The 16,796-nt window shown below is 37.6% G+C and overlaps 3 protein-coding genes and 1 non-coding gene across 7 annotated transcripts; 1 reads left to right on the forward strand and 3 right to left on the reverse strand.

The window, feature by feature from the left end:
- Positions 1–1,952: 1,952 nt before the first annotated feature.
- On the reverse strand, positions 1,953–5,369 carry LOC103966288. 2 transcript variants are annotated; one of them, XM_048569686.1, is made up of 3 exons: positions 5,268–5,369; positions 4,968–5,014; positions 1,953–4,587 (listed from the first exon to the last, which is right to left on the reverse strand). In XM_048569686.1, the coding sequence occupies exon 3, from the start codon at positions 4,485–4,487 to the stop codon at positions 2,190–2,192; it is 2,298 nt and encodes a 765-aa protein (XP_048425643.1). In that variant the 5' UTR covers positions 4,488–4,587; positions 4,968–5,014; positions 5,268–5,369; the 3' UTR covers positions 1,953–2,189. The 2 variants fall into 2 exon arrangements, with proteins under 2 accessions (XP_048425643.1, XP_048425644.1); XM_048569687.1 differs by lacking the exon at positions 5,268–5,369 and having other exon boundaries at positions 4,968–5,261.
- A 1,521-nt stretch (positions 5,370–6,890) lies between these two features.
- Positions 6,891–10,269, reverse strand: LOC103957305 (probable fructokinase-1). Its single transcript, XM_048569693.1, has 5 exons — positions 9,688–10,269; positions 8,957–9,207; positions 8,574–8,865; positions 8,301–8,453; positions 6,891–7,819 (listed from the first exon to the last, which is right to left on the reverse strand). The coding sequence occupies exons 1-5, from the start codon at positions 10,075–10,077 to the stop codon at positions 7,433–7,435; spliced, it is 1,473 nt and encodes a 490-aa protein (XP_048425650.1). The 5' UTR covers positions 10,078–10,269; the 3' UTR covers positions 6,891–7,432.
- Positions 10,270–11,081: 812 nt separating this feature from the next.
- LOC103946018 (iron-sulfur protein NUBPL) lies at positions 11,082–15,822 on the reverse strand. 3 transcript variants are annotated; one of them, XM_048569685.1, is made up of 8 exons: positions 15,084–15,254; positions 14,887–14,974; positions 14,259–14,381; positions 13,652–13,749; positions 12,715–12,841; positions 12,187–12,272; positions 11,945–12,070; positions 11,082–11,484 (listed from the first exon to the last, which is right to left on the reverse strand). In XM_048569685.1, the coding sequence occupies exons 1-8, from the start codon at positions 15,108–15,110 to the stop codon at positions 11,323–11,325; spliced, it is 837 nt and encodes a 278-aa protein (XP_048425642.1). In that variant the 5' UTR covers positions 15,111–15,254; the 3' UTR covers positions 11,082–11,322. The 3 variants fall into 3 exon arrangements, with proteins under 3 accessions (XP_048425642.1, XP_009354910.2, XP_048425641.1); XM_009356635.3 differs by having other exon boundaries at positions 14,854–14,974; XM_048569684.1 differs by lacking the exon at positions 14,887–14,974 and having other exon boundaries at positions 15,084–15,822.
- Positions 15,311–15,472, forward strand: LOC125470629. Its single transcript, XR_007252925.1, has one exon. It is a non-coding gene; the product is annotated as a U1 spliceosomal RNA (small nuclear RNA).
- Positions 15,823–16,796: the final 974 nt, after the last annotated feature.

The following is a 16,796-nucleotide window of genomic DNA, read 5'->3' on the forward strand; positions in this document are numbered from 1 at the left end:
GATATATATATTTGGTACCTAGTATTTAGTTTAGTAGTCTTGGGTTAAAAACTTTAGACTTAGAATCGCCATGTGCTAGACTAGATCCCTAATAAGGATTGCCACGGTTCGGTTTGGTTTGTTTTGGCACTAAAAGTATAACTAAATCAACTAGCATTCAACAGTTTGGTTTGGTTCAATTTTGACCAATACATTGGTCGGCTCAGTCGGTTTAAGCCTATTCCAACATAAACAATAAAGATTGATAGGATTTTAGAGTTTGGTATTGACTGAAGACTAATTAGTGGTAGGCAAATGTTGCCAAAATTAGATTAACCGAAATCAACCCAATTAAGTCCAAATTTTAATGCTCGCAAATGTACGAATCGTTAAGTAGTATAGTAGGCAAGCACAAGATCGTTCCAACTAAGATTGAAATAGTTCTAATTATCTAACTTAATTTGTATTACACTTGAATTGGAATAGAAAAATTGATGATTTGAGAAAGAACTTTGAAATTGTAAACGTAAACAAAAATCAAAATTGCTTAAATAAATGTCAAGAACAACAAAGAAATCAAATTATAAATCAATTCCGAAAGACACTAAAGAATCCGATTCACCTTAACCAATCCAACTCAATTCCTACAACTAATTATTAATGAGTAATCATCCAAATTGACGGTCTAGTTCCTCTAATTCATATAGTATCCATGACATCTAGATTACTATGTATACTCATATGTGCTAACAATTTATGGCATCTAGATTACTAAACACACGAGTTCATTAACGATTTGAGAAGACCGCATGAAACATAGTGTAAGGCATCTACATCAAGGAATTCATGGTACCATTTGCAAGACGCTAAAACCGAATTAACAACATGGCATCTGTGTTAACTCACATCAAATACACTCAACTCAAACCAAAGTGATGGCCAATCACCAAGATTAAAATCAAGCTCATAAGCACAGCAAAATGATACTCAACTTGAATGAAAATTCATAAATAATTAAACTGAGAAAGTAAGAATTCATAGTTAGGCTACATCGTAGCCCTAACGAAAAGAAATTAGTTACAGAACATAATCAAAAATATTATTGAATTCATAAAATTAAAAGAAAAATAAATTTAGAAAAGCCTAAAAAATGCCCTTGCTCTGCCGCTGCCTTCTTCTTCTTGTTCTGCCGATGCTTTCTTCTCTTTTTTTTTTTTTCTTGTTGAATGATGATCAGTTTCCTCCCTTTAATTCCTTTTCTTTTTATCTTTCTTTAATGAATAATGACCAGCCAATTAACTATATTAATGAGCCGTTTTTTCCTTCTTTGTCCCCACTTTTGCTTCCTTCTTCTGCTTGTCTTATTCTTCCTTTTCTTCTTCCCTCGTTCATGCATTTATTCCATAATGAGCAGCCCCAATTATCTCCAAATTAATGCCAATTGAACTCCACCTGTTCCTTTTGGTTTCTTTTGTCTTTCCCCTTAACTTCCTTTTTTCATTCTCCGTAACTGACAAAGGTTTAAAACCACAACCATGACCTTCATATTGCCCTCTTCAATTCTCTACTTGATTCGAAACGGTAATCGTATTTTCCAAATAGACATCCTCCAATTTATCCCAATAAGTATCCTGCAAAGAGATTGAAGTAAAACAAATTTAAGTTCAATCATGGTCGCAGGCATTTAACATACCACATGATTATATTAAAACTAAGAAATTAATATGATTTTGATCCTTAGTATGACTATAAAAACTCAAAAATCATATAATTCCTCTTGTTTAAATTCAACATGTCATCATAAAATGTAACTTTCAAGGTAAAATAAGTAATAAAATACGTGCTCATCAGCAAACATGACCTGTTTTATTTTTGTCATGTCATTCCACTTCCTATATTTTAGTTATATCCATTGAACTATATATTCGCGGGACCATGAATTTATTGGCGGGTTAGCTAACTAACATTACATCTTAAAAATCTAATGATAGCCCATCTTTGATCCTTTAGTGTAGATAATATCGTTTGTTAATCATCTTTTAAGACATCAAACGACCAACTAGACATGGATTATCCGGAAGTAAAACGCCTAGGAAAGATGCTGTGTCTAAGAAAAGCCTATGAACACACAGAAGAATACAAATCAAGACACTACTAAAATAGAAAAGTCTATATTCTTCTTTGCACAATATCAGCGTGGGTACTGGCGACTATATGGGGGCAGCACAAGTTGTTCGGAAGTGTCCGGTCTGATTACAGCGGCTGCAATGCACAACTCGTTTCGTGCGACTACCATCTTCTGTGCGAATTCGCCTTTTCCTCGGTCGTCCAGGTGGTCGAAGCGACTTTGGCGGGTTAATAACCATCCACATATCCGGGTTACCTTCATTTGGGAATCCAGCCATCTCCTTCCACAGAGTTCTATCTGGAATTGGATGAATCGTCTCTGAGTAGGCTTTCCGATAATTTGCCACTGTGAAGCAACTCTCAGTGAACCGATAGACATGTTGCCTGCAGGACTCGAGGGCTGCTGCGGCATGAGAACATGGCAATCCACATAGCTGCCATCCACGACATGAGCAACAACGGGTACGAATGTCCACCGTGACTGATCCTTCATGAGTTCTAACTTCAAATTCAGCTTCATTTGCACGGATCACATTGTAAGTACGAGCAAGCGCAACTGCATCTAAAACACACTTTTCAGCAGAAGGAACGAGTATGCCCGTCCACTGCATGCTCATCTCACGACGCTCATTGAACCAAGTCATCAGATGCCGTCTGATACACTCCATCATCTGAATTATTGGAAGCCCAGATGCTTCTACTATCCAAGAATTTATAGACTCAACCATATTAGCCGTCAACTGCCCAAACCTTGTTCCCTCAAAATATGCTGTTGCCCACAAGCGGGGAGAAATTTGTTTAATCCAATGGGCTGCTTCCTGTGATATAGCTTCAATCTCGAGAAGTTTTTGTTCAAACCCAATGCCAGTAAGAGCATAAGCAGCCTCCCAGAGAAGGTTAACAAGCAGGGAATTATTAAATTCCTTTCGTAAACTTTCACTTAAATGGCGCATACAAAACCCATGAAAGGCAGTTGGGAAGTTTAGTTCCACCCCATCAACAATACCCTTCTGTCTATCAGACAAAATGGTAAGCCTTGGCATGTACTCTGCATAATTTTCAAGGAGGACACGGAGCTCAGAGAGAAACCACATCCAATTTTCATCATTCTCTTCGTCAACCACCCCAAACGCTAATGGAAACAGAGATCCATCTCCATCAAACCCGGTGGCAAAAAGCAAAGTCCCAAGATACTTACTTTTCAGATGAGTTCTATCAAGCCCAAGAAGAGGCCGGCAGGCATTCAGAAACCCGTATATAGATGCATGTAATGAAACAAATAGGCGTTGGAAGGAGCTATCATCCGGACTACCATAAACCTGTGCAATGCTTCCAGGATTGGTCCTTCTGATCTGGTCACAGTATTGAGGAAGAAGTCGATAATCTTCTTCGAAGGATCCACGAACAGCTGCCATGAGCCGTTCCTTTCCCCTCCATGCCTGCTTATACGACAATGCAATGCCATGGACTCGATGAATCTCTTCTAGTATCTCTTTTGGTTTGTAATTTGGATTTTCCCTCAAGCGTTGTTCCACAGAATCTGCAACCCACTGGACTGAGGCTTGTTGGTGACCAAGATGGGTGATTCCACCACAGGTGTGTTCTTCATGGATGGTCCTTATCGTGAAAGTAGGAACACCTGGCAGCTTTGCAGCATGAATTCGCCAAGCGCATCCTTCAGTTGCACACTTGGCAGTGAAACGAGTCTTGTCAGACTTGACTGTCTGCATCTCAAAGCGAAGGGCAATAGCAGCATCTCTCAGTGCCCTTCGACAGCTCTGAACATCAGGAAACTCTTGCCCAACAGTCAGCTGGTGATTAGTTGTCAAAGCAAGAGATCGATACTGAAGGACAGGAGGAGTATCTAAAAGGTGGGAGTGCTGCATACCCATGTCCGAGTCAGGTACAATACCCATCTCCTGATTTTGATCCATCGTTAAATCCAAATTTTCGTGAAGATCATGGTCCTCCACAACAGACAATTCGTGATTATCTGATAAACCCAACTCATGAGTAGCCACGGTAAGAGCAAGGTCATTCTCATTGTCGTCATCAACATTCTCCTGATCAGTTTCAACCCCAATATCTTGCTCCAACTCCAAACCTTCTTCTTCAAGATTTTGTATACGCGTATGTTGAAGACCTATCTCATGTTCATTTGTCTGATTGAAAGCCAATCCATGATCATGGGGATTCCTAAAACCCTGCTTACTGTCATGACTACGATGACCTAATTCCAAATCCTGCTCATGGTCATGCCCCAACGCAAAGTCATGACTTTGACCTAGCGCCGGATTGTGATTCTGCCCCAGTCCAGGATGTGAATTCTGCCTCAATGGTAGATCACCATTCTGCCCGAGAACCAAATTATGGTCCGCCATTACAATTTCAAAGACCAACAGAATCACCCCCCACCAATACAATCAAATGCCAAACTTAAAAGCTGAAAATTTTCTGCCCACTTTGTGTTTCTGAGTAGACCTGTGCCACAAAGAATGCATATTTGAATCAAATTAATGTTCTTTTTTACCACTGACACTGAAAAAACGGATATACAATCCAATCTAGAGCATCATTTTATCACAAAAATTTGTTTTTCGATGCAACTTCATTTGGGAATCAGTGAAACTACAGTCGATACAGATTGAGATCAGCACACAGTACCCGCCTTTCAGGAATTCCTAACGAATAAGCTAAAAAGGTTTTAAATTGAAGTATGAAACTCAACATGCTATATTATACTCTAATCGGGCTGCTTAAAACTCATAAATCCTCAAGCAACTGAGATTTTCTCAGCAACCAAACAGATAATTTTCAATGAAAAATAAATAAATAAATAATTGAAGTGCTTTAGAACTTACAGAAACAAAGTCTGCCCAGAAGCTCAAACAGAACTTGCAAACTGAACCTGCAAAAATCACAAAAAAAAAAAAAAAAAAAAACAAATAAATAATTAAAAATTAAAAACAATCAATCAAGAAACTTTAGAGATGGATTAGATATACAACGGTAGAGATTGCATCTAACACAGTTAAATAAAAGAAAATAAAATCATTTCAAAGAAAAACAAGAAAAAGAAGAGCAGAGAGAGAGAGAGAGAGGGAGAGAGAGGGAGAGTGAGGGGTTTGAGTTTGGCGGGTGGGGCGAGAGGGAAAACAAACCTGAAGGGGGGAGAAGGGTAGAGAAGGGGAAGGCACAGAAATTTTGCAGGGGCAATCCGGGGGCAGCGAATGGACTTCGGCAGACTCTAGGGTTAGCCAATTTGAAGGGTATTTATGTCATCCTGTTTTCCCTTCTCCTTCAACTTTTTGATATTCCGATATTGCCACCGTTTCTCTCTTTTCTATTATCTTTTGAGAACTATTGGTACTATAAAAGAACGTGATAATTCATTTTATTACAAAACATGTAAATTTTATTGCTGTAAAATAATGTGATAAGTCTATCTATTATGAAGTTCACGTAAATCTTATTACTATACAAAAATGTAGAAAATTCTGGTACCATTACTATAACATCTTTGTTTTCTTGTAAGAAAATACTATAAAAATAATCATAATAATTTAGTCCATTACAAAATTCACATAAACCTTACCATTATAGAATGTGAGAACTCTGTTTATTAGAGAGTTTAAGTAAATGCTATTACTATAAAAGAACGTCTTTATTCAGTTTATTACATAATACAATTGATCATACTATTATAAAAAATGTGATAACTTTCTGATGCAAAATCCATGTAAATCGGAGTGCTATAATAAAATGTTTAAACCAAAACATCTTCACTTTGTTTAAAGGAAAGAGAAATAATAAATACAGACCGTATTTAGCTTCTCACACACTCATGTTTAACTATGTCTGTTGTTTCCGCTGATTTCTTCACTTTGACAACCATGAACAAAGAAGGACGTGAGAAGCTAAAAGTGTGAAAATCATCCTTTTAGAAAAAATACTATATAAAATTATAAATTAGAGTACCAAGATAAATAAACAAGTTTATTTGTATTAATTTTTATGTTGTGTGGGACCTTCACTCACATCCATATAGATAGCGAGAGGTTGAGAAATAATTGAGTTGGTGGGGGTGGGAGGGCATTAAAGTAAAAGAAGCGATGGTTGGATGGTATGGGCGTTGTTTGGTGGAAGATGAGGGCTACGACCAATAGGGGCAGTTACCAATTAGGGGAGAGTCAGGGGCACTTGTGTAGTTCTTCCTTCTTCTTCTCGGTTTTTTTGGGAATTTGCCTTTTTCAATTTGGGCCCACATTGACAGTAACTTTTCCATTTTTTTTTTTCACTCCAGTAAAATGTTATTGAAAATGGAGAGGATGTGGAGAAAATATTCAATTAGTTTTTACCACTAAAATGTTCTTCTCTTGATGTTGATGCGTGCATATCATGGTGTTCAATTAAGAATGTCAACGCAATCAGCCACCGCATAGTATGTGGATTGTACGAGAATAACTTACATAAAATAGGTTCACTGTCACATGACGTTCCGATTCAATAATACATTTATACACATAACATTAGATTATTGAACAAATGACAGCACATGATAGTCAGCCCGTTTCATGTAAACCCTTCTTATAATTGTAGGCGTATAGCATTGCCACTCAAAAAACCGAGGAGAGGGTTAAAGTTATGTATGGAGAGTGATTTCCGCAATCCTCCTCTTTTACATTATATACTCATCTCCTCAATTGTGTCTCTCGATTCTACAAGATTGTCTAAACAAAAAAGGGGGGAGGAAGGAAATGCAAAAGTGAAAATGGAAGTGCCAATGAAAGAATGATGTATGATATAATAAAACCCATAATAAATAAGATTCAATTTTGCTTCTTTTACACGAAATATCAGGCCCTAAAGCACCTGAACAACAACAATAAGGAAATCATTTCCACACGCTATTTTTACCCGCTCATGTTTATTTTTGTCCCTTGATTCTCCTTTTGATTCATGCAAAAGGAGAAAAACATCGGTGTTAAAATTACTTCCCTAACAATGTCGAAAAGGTGAAAAGAATAAAACAACTACGCACAAGTGTGTAGAAAATCTGCTTGCAGAAACCTGGAAAGCAAGGCCATCTCATGCCAATTGCCAAAGCACATACTAGAAGCACCAATCAATACCCTCGCCTACAACATTGACTGAATCAATAGATGAACTTCAAGGCTTCAAGCTATGCAAGCTCACTGACTCCTGCTCGAAACTCATGTTTTCCCCCGAAAGTACTCAATTTCATGGTGGTAGAATTCCAAGGGTGTAATTAAACTGGAGAATCAAGTAGCTCCAATTGCTATAAACCTACTGTTGTTATGATCTATCAAAAAGGCACTTTTCTTTCTAACTGTGCAGATTTAAGCTTAGGAAGCAATTCGGATACCACCTTCTGCAAGGATACACAATTTAACCGGTTGTCACTTCCATCTGCGACCAAATTTGAGAGAGATGTAATTTCCTCGACACCAAAATTTTCATCAATTAACTCATTCCAAAATTTGTCATTCTGCTTGAGATTAGATGCACTTATAAGTTCTATTACTTTCTCCAAGGTTGCCACATTCCTACCGGCACCACAACCTGTGGCGGTTGCAGCACCTACAGCATTTGCAACTGCTAATGTGTTAACCTTCGGCATATTGTGGATAAAACCATACGCAATCGCAGCCACGAAACTATCTCCACACCCAACAGTGTCTACGACATTTACCTGTCACATTTCAGTATAAGAACTAAGTATTCATTGGTGTATCAGCCAATAAAGAGAGTTGGAATTGAATTCAAACAGGATACAACAGAATATGAAGGTACTCCTATACGCACAATTACTTTTGGCCAAAAGATATCATCTACCTAATACTCTTATTTGTAGGAAGGTTCAAGCTACATACATGCACAAGCACGAGCACACAGAGCAAGCAGATGTATCTCGAGCATGTATAACACTTTTGGAAACCTTTTCTTTTCATTGTTGTGGTTAAAAACTTAAATATAACAAATATGATTTTGGCGTGAAAGGGCGTGCATGATGGCAAACAACATGCAATGTACAAAATTTGATCCAAAGTTAGATGTAGAACAAAAAAATCTAGCAAGAATTAATAAACATGCACGAGTCTGATATCATAAAACAAGTAAGCTAAAAGTTCACAGGCAATGTCATAAGAAAATGTCAAGTTAGAAACTGATACCTCAAACGCTGGTGCGCAAGAAATACTTGACCTAGTTATTAGAATTGAACCCCTTGGACCCATTTTGACAATCACCCATTTTGTGAGCACCCCTTGCTTGAGCAGCTCCTGCCCTGCTAATACTGGGTTTTTAATGCCCGTCAATGACTCAGCCTGGAAATCATTAATATCATCCCGATGTCTTAGAAAGCAGCAAGACAAGAGAAAAACTTCGCACACTATAAGATAGAGTAAATTAGCATAAGATTAATAGTGGGTAACAGTATATCAAACCTCATCAGAAGTTAGAAGAAGAACATCACTTATCCTCAACAACAGGTTAAGTGCTTCGCGTTCTTCTGTTGTACCAGCAGAAAGGCTTTTACCACGTGGTCCAGGGTCGAAGAAAATCGATGTACCAACTTCGACAGCATACTCTACAGCTGCAGCTATTACACCCGGAGAGAGTTCATCAAAGCCATAACCATTGCAGAACAGAATCTTAGACTGTTTTATAGCAGTCTTTACTTGTGCAGATAATTTGCTCATCCAACTGAATGCAGGCTCCTTACTGAAATCAGCTCGGCTGATAAAAGAAACCAAGTCAATTCAGATTGCCATTCTTTACAAAGGAGATGAAATTACTTAAAGAAAAGAAAATTGTGGAAAATATTTACCTGCAAAAACCATGTCTTTGCAATGGATCGACGAGAACCCAGCACAAAAGTGTTTCATATGATGCAGCTGAACTGTCAACATTGGTATTGTTGTCACTCATTCCAACCATGCTAATTCCTTCATCTTGAAGAACATCTAAAAGGAACTGTCCATATACTTCGTTACCCACGTGCCCAATCGCGATGCAATGAAGTCCTAGTCTTGCAGCTGCTATGGCCATATTGCAGTTTCCACCAGCTTCCCAGTATTGCTACATTTCAAACCATATAATCAAATTCGGAAAACTTATCCGCGGAGATGCATATCATCTACATAAGATTGGAAGTATTTTACACTGTTCTTCATAGAAACTACTGCATAATGCAAAGCAACATTTACAAAACAGAGAACCAAAAAGCTCAAATTAAGACGAAACAAAAGTATTGAGTGAGAAACAAAAACCATAATCATTATACTGGGTCGAAATTTATAACCTTGATCACAAAGCAAGCTGTAATCAAAGAATCCCAACAAATAAAATACTCCAAATTGCTTCAGAGTGAGATGAAATTAGCAGTCACGGTAACAAATTCAACTCTTTTACTTCATTTCTAAAGAAAAAATATCAAATGGGTTCAATTTCAATGGTACAGGAAATGCAAAGAAATAAAAAAATTAAGGTTACCCAACAAAAAAAAAAAAAAAAAAAGAACTTTTCCCGGTACACTCAGAGGCTGCGAGAGAAGCAAACCTTATCCGGCGGGGAGGCGGATAACAGGTCCATGTAAGCTTTGCGGTCGCGGACATCGGGCGGGGGCAATTTGGGCACACTGAGAACGATATCCACGCAGAGATTGCCGAGAGTAGCAACATCTACGTTTTTAACGCCGACGCTCTTTGGCTTCCAATCGTGCACGGAGCCATTGGGGGCGCTAGAGTTAGGGGAGTGTTTGGAGACGGAAACATCGAGCGCTCTGGCGGTGCGGTTGGAGACGGAACGGGGGCGAACGTAAACTGGCGCGAAAATGAGGGGGGATTGGGATTGGGTCAGCCTCGGGCTGTGGGGAAATATCAGGTGGGAGTGAGTGGAGGATACATGGTGTGGGATTGGGGGTTTCAGGGTTATGGTGCAGTGATGCATTCAGAGAGAGAGAGAGAGAGGGGGGGGGGGGGGAATGGCGGGATTGTGGAGGAGAGAGAGAGAGAGGGGTTTTGAGTGGATTGGGAAACGAAGAACCGAGGACGGTAGAAATGGCGGAAGTATTGAAAAAGATTTGGTTGCAGAGTCAAGTGGTGCAGCTGACGCTCTGCAAGTGTCCGTTGTTTGTTCCCACCACTGGTGTTCGGTTCTTATCTTATTACTTTATTGTTATTTCTCATCCTTCACTTTTTTAATTATTAATCACTCCCATAAATTTCACTTAAACGTCATAAGTTGAGTGAAATAGCAACATCGTTTGATGGTATTGTGAGTACACTGAAAGGTCGCTCGATTCTTTGTTTTGTGGCATAAGTTGGAGCACCAGTTCATGAACTGAGGTTTTTTTTTTTTTTTTAATAAACAATATTTTCTAAATTAAAAGGGTGAAAGAGTAAACTAAGTCTCACACTGAGTTAACTATAATAATGTGGTTCAAATTCGTCTTTGACGAAAATTGAATCTAAAATCCCTCACTTACAAATGAAAAGAATATCATTAAACCGTAATAATAAATCTAAATTAATTCAATTCCAATTATATGCTTAGGGTGCATAAAAGTAGCTTGACTTGTTCTTGTAGCTTTACTAATAATAGTGGTTTAGATAGAAAGACAAATTGGTGCCCTACTAGAGGTCCACATGGAAGATGCATATTCTTCTACATGTTCCCTTGAATTGAACTTTCTTATTCATCTGAGAATATGAAACTTATTCTGTCATGGTGACGATGATGGGTTGGTGGGGGCACAAGTCGCAAAGTGGATACCCCTCCTTGCTCCTTTCGAAGGATAGAAATTTTTTCACGTACTCACAACGTAAGCTAGTACATTAAGCGTCAAAATATAAATAAAAAAAGAACATATTTTTTGGTGTCCCTTGGACACTTGCTATAACAACTTATGTTCTGATTACACCGAAAAATTTCTCCTTTCAAAGATGTTGAGAGATGAAAAATGGTTCAACACTTCAATTTCCGGTAGCTCTGCTCAATACAGGTTTCAGATTATCAGAAAATATTCTAATCAATTAGAATCCGATACTACTAGTTTTCTGATAATTTTGTTCTTCTGTTTCGAATAAATTCAGCTTAATACAGCCGCGGTACTCATTCGAGGGATTAATAGAACTCTATGACAATGCTCAGGAAAGATTATAAAGGCATGAACAAGGGAATCTGTGGACGTGATCAAAGGGAAATCTGTGGACGGGATTGTTCTTCCTTTGCCAATCTGTCTACAACTTTCCAAGCCACACCCACATATGCTTTCGAGACATCAGAATCAGGAGCTGATATTACTATTGGCACGCCATTGTCGGAGCCTTTTCTGATCCCTACTACCAACGGTATCTGAAACGTTAAGCAGTTTGATTAAGAAAACTTAATTAACACATAGGTACAACTCATCTCAGATACACCGATAAAAATCCTGTTACGTGCATTTTGTATAAAAATAGGATCAAACGGAGAAAATGGAAAACACAAAGGGTCGTGAAAGCTTATTTGATTTAGTTCACTAATCACCAAAGCACTTCTGAAGAAGCCCTTCAAGTGGCGTGTGCATTACACACCATGGCACTCATATTATCTTATATGCGTTCCATTAAACTACCACGAGGTATGTATGTTGTGCAGATTGGCATTCAAGGTATCGTTGCAAGAAAAGAAATCTGGTTTGCAGTAAAACGATATGCGTTCAACAGCGATTTTAGAAAGTGACAAGCAAAGAGTCTCGATACCATGGAGATCTAAAAGTTCTACCTTCCTACTCTAATGAAAATAACCATGAAATAGATGAAACTAAGCATACCTCGCCAACAAAGTCCAAATCCATCTCAGTTGCTGTCTTACGAGATCCTCCTTCCCCAAAAATGAATGAACATTCGGCACAGTGTGGACACTTAAAATAGCTCATGTTCTCTACAATTCCCAAAATCTACAAAAGCAATTCAAATTTAATTATCTTAACAATTACATCATTGATGATCTCCACAAACTTACAATGACAATGCAAACATATTAAGAGATGATATACGAATAATAAGATCATACAGGAACTTCGACTTTAGAGAACATGTTAATTCCTCGACGGGCATCCATTAATGCTACATCTTGAGGCGTTGAAACAATTAATGCACCTACCAACAAACCAGTAATTGTTATGGAAAACCAAATGATAGTAGTGAAACCAAGTTCATATGGAAAGGTAAAAGTGGACCTTTTACTTGGATCTTCTTGGGGAGGTGGTCTAGGGGCACTAATCTATGTCTTCAGAAACCAGAAAACTTTGGTATTTAATATTTATAAATATAATAGCATTATATTTTACATATAAATTCCTTCTTTTATCATTAGGCCAACCATGCCGAAACATTATAGGACATTTAGAGGCTGAAGGTGAGAGAAGCGATTGCGGTATTTTGATAGTTTGCTAAATGCATTTAACATAGATTGAAGATTGCACAAGATTCTGAGGCACAAGATACCAACCTCAGCTATCAAAGTAGATACTGCCTAAACCAAATGAGGGAAATTTGAACACAAGTACAAAAGCATTTTGAGGTTATGATCTTCAACTACCTGATAATTGCAGCCTTTGGGATACAGTTATATGAGCATCACCAGTGCCAGGAGGCATATCTACCACAAGAATATCAAGATTTCCCCAGTTAACCCCCCTAGTCATTTTTTCAAGAGCGCTCGATACCTGTAAGAATTAAACCAAAACACTATGAGAAAAAATGGATTGGAAATGCACATTATTCTTGCCACATGTAACCATTAGAAGACTAATGTTCAATAATGTAGAGACCAGACGACCAATTGATGTCGTTTAGAGTCAGACCACATGGTGAGAATAAAACATACTAATAATTTACATAACACCCAGGTCAAACATATTTATCACTTGTGATCATTTAACACCATATTTGCATGAGAAGACCAAATGACAATCCTGTATCTTCTTGGCAGCTCTAACACATTACTGATTATCACATCATCATCATCAAGATATTCGGTATTCCAACTTGAATTAGTGAGTTGCTGCTATCTTTACCCTGGCCTTTCTACCTTCTTGAAACTTTCCATTACTTTTGAGTGTTTTGTTCATTTTCTCTAAATAATAACAAATTTCTTAAACCCCTGCACAAAACTTTCAAAACTCATAGCAACCAAATATTTAACAATTAATAAATAAGTGATATATATATATATATATATGTATGTGTGTGTGTGTGTGTGTGTGTGTGAATGAAGAAGACTCATGCACACGCATACAAATACAAGAAAAGAATCAGCTTGGTTACATTTCAAAAGGAACCACTTCAATTAATTAGTTTGCCTTCTTGCAAGATTAGGAGGAAACAAAATCTCTTAAACTGTGCTTAAATAATGATGCAGTCTACACACTAGCACTCAGTATTAAAAGGTAGCACCAACAATCAAGTTATGACAAGGGATATAAAATTATATAAGCAATTAAGCAATAAAAGACTTAGAGTTTGCAAAGTTATACCATAGGACCTCTCCAAACAAGTGGGGCATCCTTATCCACAAGAAGTCCCATTGACATACACTTGACTCCATAGCTCTCGATTGGAATCATTTTTTTATCTGGTAGAAGACGACTATAATGTTAATATTCTCAAATGTAGCATTAAGGAAGCAATAAATAGTTGGAAGTGTATATGTCTAGTGCTTTTGTATGTCTTAGATATTAGATGTTTGCTTCATAATAGAGATAATACCGGATCTAACAGAAGATGCAAACCATGAACTTGTTATCTAATATGTTTGTGTGGGAATGTAGAGGGATACTTGTTTATAGGACTTGTCTTCTGCTGAGCCCAAAAGTTTGACTTGATTATGAAATGACACATGCTTACACTGCAGAAAATATGAAAAACTAAATTCTCGCAATGCCTGTATAATGACTGGCTTAGCAAAAAGAAGAGGTTGATTATACTGTGAAATGCAAAGACTCGTATGGTACAGGAAACTTTTGGAGATACTCAAACTGATCGGAAATCTTAGCTGCCATGTTATCTCTGTTTACACTTATTTCAAGATTGACCAGATAAATTATAATCTCTTAAGTGAACTCGAGAAAAATAAACAAATACCGTCAGTCACTTCTGGCTTTCTGTCAAGCTTCATCATTATAGGAACATTTGGTCCATATATGTCGGCATCAAGCAAGCCAACCTTCATCTGGCACTTGTTAGCAAGTGCAACAGCCAGATTAACTGCAATTCCAACCACTACGCATAAGTTATTCTGAATCATCAGAATCACAAAGTAAGCATTGCCGTGGAGTTCTTTTGCAAGACTTAAATCTTCAAAATGTGAAATCACCGAGATGGTAAATCCTAAACTTTCATGCCTATTTTACCATCTAAAATTGGAGTCACTTATAGCTACCTCGCAACTCCAGCACCTAATAATGCAAAGACACCATTTTTTTCATCTTTTCAATGACAAAATTAACCAAAACAGCAGAAAATAATCAAAGACGTTCAGGAGCTTAGTAGTCCTCAGCTCACCACTATCCGGAAACTTATCCTTCTGGAGACCAATGCAATCACAAAAAGGGTGCGTATTTACACAATTTCAGTATAACCCAGATAGCTAAAATGCTCACAAACTCAAAAATTTCAACCCTTTATAGATATTAACATTTAAACGAAAACCATATCGGTAAAAATCCAAAAATGGTACCCGCGGTGGTGGACTTTCCCACACCGCCTTTACCAGAAGCGACAGCAATGGCATGCTTAACCCCCTGAATCCGAAGGTCCTTCCTCGCCGAGCTATAACCCCTAACACCTCCTCCAACCCTCTGTGCAAACACACACATTCATTCAATCACACAACACAATCAGCTCCTTCCGCAAACTCCAAGCAAAAAAGCAAACAACTTTCGGATACCCACAAAGCAGAAGACTTACAGTTAAGGATTTGAGCAGTCCCCTCATCAATTCCAAGCTTCTTCAGCAAATGGTAGACTGTGAGACTGTGTGCTTTGTGTTTTTTCTGTGGGGGTTTAGGATTTAGAGTTTGAGTCGGTTGTTGTTGTTGGAACTTGTAAGATTGGATTGAGTCCCACATCGACGGAGGGAAGGAGAGTGGGGAGAGGGGAGAGAGTAGAAAATAGGAGGGGGAGGTAACGGATTCCATACTTACCTGGACGGGGTCTATGGGTGATCAAGGAGGCCCATGGCCTGGGTTGGTGACCTCCATTGCACTTAGGAGGGGTGCCCGCCTATGGTCTCCCCAAAGTGGGAGAGCCAACGTCATAATTTGTGGCAGTGGGGGCCTGCGTACGCGCGGCCCCTTCCAATTCGAAGTTTAACATTTCAATGTACTCTCCAGGCAAATGCATTGGGACGGGCTATCTATCACACTAATTTGGGCTTGTGTGTTGTGCTTTCGGTGAGATAAAATAAAGATGATTGTATCTTGGACTTCTTGATATGTTTGTCCACTTGTAATGAAGGGTGGCTTCTTCATTCGTAAGCGAATTAAGGACTTGATGTTAATTAGAGGTGTCAATAGGGACGTGTTCTAGTTTGCTCATTCATATTTGTGTCACGTTTGTGCTAATTCACGAGTTAATCGACATGCAAAACAATATGAAAATAATAATAACACATTAACTCGTATTATTTATCAAAAAATGAAAAAGTTACCATTCTATTTATATAATATTAGTTGTACAATGTTTTTGTTAGCTATAAAATTATGTACACATTGGTCTCATATATTGTGAATCTCAAGTCGTATCTAAAATTGTCTCCCCCAATGACAACGAATGGAAGTAGAGTGCATAAGCCGCTTCATACGTAAGAGGGAGTAACCGACAATCCATTGTATTTGTAACAACTTCATCCAAAGAGGCATCGATAAAATAGCTCTGTTTATAAATTAAACTACCAATAACAACTTCAGTTAAAAAAAATTGATTTACAAGTAAATAAGAATGACTCCTTACAAACTACCTAATACATGTTACATTCTTACAAGTATTTGTGATTGTGCATAATTACTAACCCACAAATTACAATTGAATTGGTATTAATAATTTAATAAGGGGGAAAGAAATAGTCGGCATTGGACGTGTGAGATCAGCTGTCAACATGCACGATTTGACAGGTGAACCCATTCGTGCCCCCAACCATGCATCTCACCAACAATATCACAAGAATATAATAACAAAATATCCTTTGTTTGTGAAAGACCGAATCCTCTTTTCTCTTTTATTTTTATTTAAAGTAAAAACGAAATGTTTTTGCTAATCGCACTAAAGTGATGATAAGACTCACTACTCTATTTATCATCGTTAAATAAATTTAAATTTTGAGATTTGTGTAGAAAACGGACACAAATTTTAAAATTTAAACTCATCAAATAGTAATAAATAGGATGGTAAGCATTACCACCACTTGAAAATGAGTGAGAAAAAACGCACCTAAAACAAAATAGAGTTGCTATTGGTAATTCGAAACATAGTACACAAATTTTCTCTTGTTTATTTTAAAATTTATAGTCTAAAAATAACATTTTTCAGCATGTCAATAACAATTTAAAGACTAAATTCTTTTACTTAAATTTGTTGTAACACAACATTTAACACTACAATCTATACCATTCGATACTACTTT

Source organism: the organism of the source record quoted next, unplaced genomic scaffold (genome assembly GCF_019419815.1).
Source record: "Pyrus x bretschneideri cultivar Hongxiangsu unplaced genomic scaffold, Pyrus_bretschneideri_v1 Contig50, whole genome shotgun sequence".
NCBI lineage: Eukaryota > Viridiplantae > Streptophyta > Magnoliopsida > Rosales > Rosaceae > Pyrus > Pyrus x bretschneideri.

Coding starts and splice junctions, on each gene's coding strand:
- LOC103966288 (XM_048569686.1), bottom strand. CDS start 4,487: ATGGCGGACCATAATTTGGTTCTCGGGCAGAATGGTGATCTACCATTG.
- LOC103957305 (XM_048569693.1), bottom strand. CDS start 10,077: ATGCATCACTGCACCATAACCCTGAAACCCCCAATCCCACACCATGTA. Junction 8,866..8,956: donor CAAAGACATGGTTTTTGCAG/GTAAATATTTTC, acceptor TTCTTTTATCAG/CCGAGCTGATTTCAGTAAGG. Junction 7,820..8,300: donor CTTGCGCACCAGCGTTTGAG/GTATCAGTTTCT, acceptor GAAATGTGACAG/GTAAATGTCGTAGACACTGT.
- LOC103946018 (XM_048569684.1), bottom strand. CDS start 15,312: ATGGAATCCGTTACCTCCCCCTCCTATTTTCTACTCTCTCCCCTCTCC. Junction 12,071..12,186: donor TCTCTAAAGTCGAAGTTCCT/GTATGATCTTAT, acceptor TTGCTTTTGTAG/ATTTTGGGAATTGTAGAGAA. Junction 11,485..11,944: donor ATTTGGACTTTGTTGGCGAG/GTATGCTTAGTT, acceptor TTAACGTTTCAG/ATACCGTTGGTAGTAGGGAT.